The sequence below is a fragment of the Stegastes partitus genome, unplaced genomic scaffold (assembly GCF_000690725.1).
Source record: "Stegastes partitus isolate 25-593 unplaced genomic scaffold, Stegastes_partitus-1.0.2 Scaffold57, whole genome shotgun sequence".
Classification (NCBI taxonomy): domain Eukaryota; kingdom Metazoa; phylum Chordata; class Actinopteri; family Pomacentridae; genus Stegastes; species Stegastes partitus.
The window spans coordinates 969307-972828 of NW_007577788.1; the positions used below are offsets into that span (position 1 = coordinate 969307).

The 3522-nt window shown below is 42.3% G+C and overlaps 1 protein-coding gene across 1 annotated transcript in view; it reads right to left on the minus strand.

Moving 5' to 3' along the window:
- Positions 1-1909: 1909 nt before the first annotated feature.
- The window catches only part of ptmab (prothymosin alpha b), a 3501-nt gene continuing 1888 nt past the window's right edge, over positions 1910-3522 (minus strand). The window contains exons 2-5 of the mRNA XM_008275709.1: positions 3100-3165; positions 2933-3017; positions 2760-2845; positions 1910-2667 (exon numbers count right to left, since the gene is read on the minus strand). Of these exons, the coding sequence (XP_008273931.1) occupies positions 2623-2667; positions 2760-2845; positions 2933-3017; positions 3100-3165 (282 nt within the window). The 3' untranslated portion in view covers positions 1910-2622. The remainder of the gene's footprint in view (positions 2668-2759; positions 2846-2932; positions 3018-3099; positions 3166-3522) is intronic.

Genomic DNA, 3522 nt, shown 5'->3' on the forward strand with positions numbered 1-3522 from the left:
CCCCACTTTGCTGTTCACATCACTTTCTGATTGATTTAGTAATAAAAATTAAAAACCTTTGACCCTAATGTATAGAAAAATTGAAACAAGCTGGTTTTATGCAGCATTTAGACTTATGTTCTGGAAGTTTTTGCTAATATGTGCACTTTCAATCAGATAATGCCTCAATTTCAGGGAAATTGTAAAACAAAAAAACGAAGTTCATGGAAATATCAGATGATTAAAATAGCAGTTACCGATAGAAAGATAGAAACACATGTACTTTTAAAATACACTATATTGCCAAAAGTAGTCACTCACCTGAATTGACTCACATATGAACTTAAGTGACATCCCATTCTTAATCCATAGGGTTTAATATGACATTGGTCCATCCTTTGCAGTTAGAACAGCTTCAATTCTTCTGGGAAGGCTTTCCACAAGGTCTAGGAGTGTGTTTATGGGATTTTTTGACCTTTCTTCCAGAAGTGCATTTGTGAGGTCACACACTGATTTTGGACGAGAAGGCCTGGCTCTCAGTCTCTGCTCTAATTCATCCCAAAGGTGTTCTATTGGGTTGAGGTCAGGACTCTGTGCAGTTCATCCACACCAGACTCTGCCATCCATGTCTTTATGGACCTTGCTTTGTGCACTGGTGCAGTCATGTTGGAAGAGGAAGGGGCCAGCTCCAAACTGTTCCCACATAGGTGGGAGCATGGAATTGTCCAAAATCTCTTGGTATGCTGAAGCATTCAAAGTTCCTTTTACTAGAACTAAGGGACCAAGCACAGTTCCTGAAAAACAGCCCCACACCATAATCCCCCTATCACCAAACTTTACACTTGGCACAATGCAGTCAGGCAAGTACCGTTCTCCTGGCAACCGCCAAACCCAGTCTCGTCCATCAAATTGCCAGATGGAAAAGCACGATTCGTCACTCCAGAGAACGCATCTCCACCACTCTGGAGTCCAGTGGCGGCGTGCTTCACAACATTGCATCGGACACTTTGCATTGCACTTGGTGATGTATGGCTAGGATGCAGCTGCTCTGGCATGGAAACCCATTCCATGAAGCTCTCTATGCACTGTCCTTCAGCTAATCTGAAGGCCACATGAAGTTTGGAGGTCTGTAGCAATTGACTCTGCAGAAAGTTAGTGACCTCTTCCCAATCACTTTCACTTTGCTATAATACCACTGACAGTTGACAGTGGAATATTTAGGAGCAAAGAAATTTCACAACTGGACTTGTTGCACAGGTGGCATTATATCACAGTATGACACTTGAATTCACTGAGCTCCTGAGAGCGACCCAGTCTTTTTACAAATGTTTGTAGAAACAGTCTGCATGTCTAGGTGCTTGAATTTATACAACTGTGGCCATGAAAGTGATTGGAACATCTAATTTTGGTTATTTGGATGGGTGAGTGAATACTTTTGCCAATATAGTGTACCTTCCTTTCATTCATTTTCTGTTTTTTCCCAGTTGGAGGCTGAATTTTGCACTTCAGTTGCTCTTCCAGTTTCTTCGTTTGTTCATTTGTCATTCAGCTTCTGGATCTATAAGACTTTTTTTTTTTTTTAAATATACGTGTTTTAAAAAATATTGACAGTATCTTCAGATTCATGGAAAAATCTTTGTATTTCAAACTTTTTTTAAGGTGCCACTACAGCTGTGCACCTCCTTCAAAATCCCATTGGACATATTTTGAGGATGCTTGGGGAAAGAAAACTCATAATTAGCATACAATAAATTACTTAACAAGTACATCTTCTGTAAAGGCACTTGGTAAGTTTCCAGCACTCTTCTAATCCTGCAGCAGGAAAAAGCTGCAGCTCAGTGACTTCTGGCCCCTTTAAAAGATACCTCGTGACCTGGTCTTTATCCTGCCACTGCTGACAGGAAGTCAAAAAACAAGCAGAGATACAAAGTACAACTCACAAAATAAAAGTCCGGTTTATTGTCAAACAACAAACTTCGCACATACATCAAAACAGGCCGTCATAAAACAAAAAGTCGCTGACAAAAACAAAATGAAAGGAAAAAGAAAAGAGGCTCTTTTCTTTGGCCTTACCCTCCCATACAAACAAACTAGTTATGGTACAGCTAAAGTACATACATTAAATTTACTGGAATGCTCTGAGTTCAACGGCTTAAGAGGTTCATGTTTTTTTACATGTTTTTTTCTAGTATCTGTTGAGATATTGTAACATGGTCAACCAAGTAAAATCTTTTGTTAAAGAAGCACCGATTTGGTCTGACAAGATCGCTGCCGAGAGAGAAACTGACCCCCCCCCTCCTAACAATATGTACAAAAATATAAAATGTAAATAAAAATACAAACAAATTCTCCTTTCGTGTTGTTGTTATTGTTGAAGAGAAGCCAGATTTCTGCATGTGGTGGCGAGGTCCTCTAGAAAATTTGTTTTGCAGCTTTGAGGGGAGATCAAGTGTTTTGTGTGGTGGGTCGTGGTTTGTTGAACTCTACTTGCTAATGACCATGTTGATTTTTTTTTTTTGTATTATTATTATTTTTTTTTTCCTTTAAATCAGTCCTCCAGCCCCTCCACCTGTGACATATAAAAACGGTCAGAGGTGAAGAATCAGGAAGTGGTTCAGCAGGATGGCGCGGGGCGAAAACGCATCAATCGTCGTCGTCGGTTTTCTGCTTCTTGGTTTCGACGTCATCCTAAGAAGAAGAAGAAGAAGAAGAAATTAGAGATCATAGATGTCAGGAGGATCGGTGTCTCAGATTCTAGGACGCAGTGATCGCCGCATCACCTCGTCATCATCGTCGTCGTCCTCAGCTGCCCGTTTTGTGCCGCCCTCGATCTCATCATCATCCTCCTCCTCATCCTCCTCATCACCTGCAGCACAAACAGCAAGAAAAGTCAAAATTTTTGCAAGTTCTAGAGCAAAAATAAACAAAAACATGGCCAAAACCCGGCAACTACCTTCTCCGTCGTCTTCCTCATCCTCCTCATCCACCTCCTCGTCCTCCTCATCGTCAACCTCGGGCTCACCGTTCTCCTCATTTTCCTGGAAAGACAAAAAGTTTTAAATGACCGGCTTTCTTGCACGCTTGCGGAAATCGTAACTTTTTCTCGGAGATGGTGGTTACCTTTCCATTGGTGGCAGCATCTTTGCCGTTCTCCTTCTCCTCCACTAGCTTCTTCTCTTTCAGGTCCTGCAAGAAACAAATCAGAAAGTGTAAAAACAGTATTGTGGATGTGTTAAAACTCCTTCCAGGCTTCTACCTGCCCTTCTACCTATTGGCCTACTTAGAGCTGCACATTTTTCAAGCTTCCTATTTAAACACCATATTGGTCTCTGCAGATCCTCCCCCCTGGCCTCCTCCTCCTCCTCCCACTCCATCCCCTCTAATGTGTTGTAATCTGATACTTTGATGTGGCCCCCGGGGCACTCTGGGTATTGTAGTCTTCCGCGGGCCGCCGCCACCATATGTCACGAGACACGCCCGGGAGAGGCACTGCAATACCCAGGATGCACTGCTCCGTTTAAAATAACACAGGAGCGCGGGGGG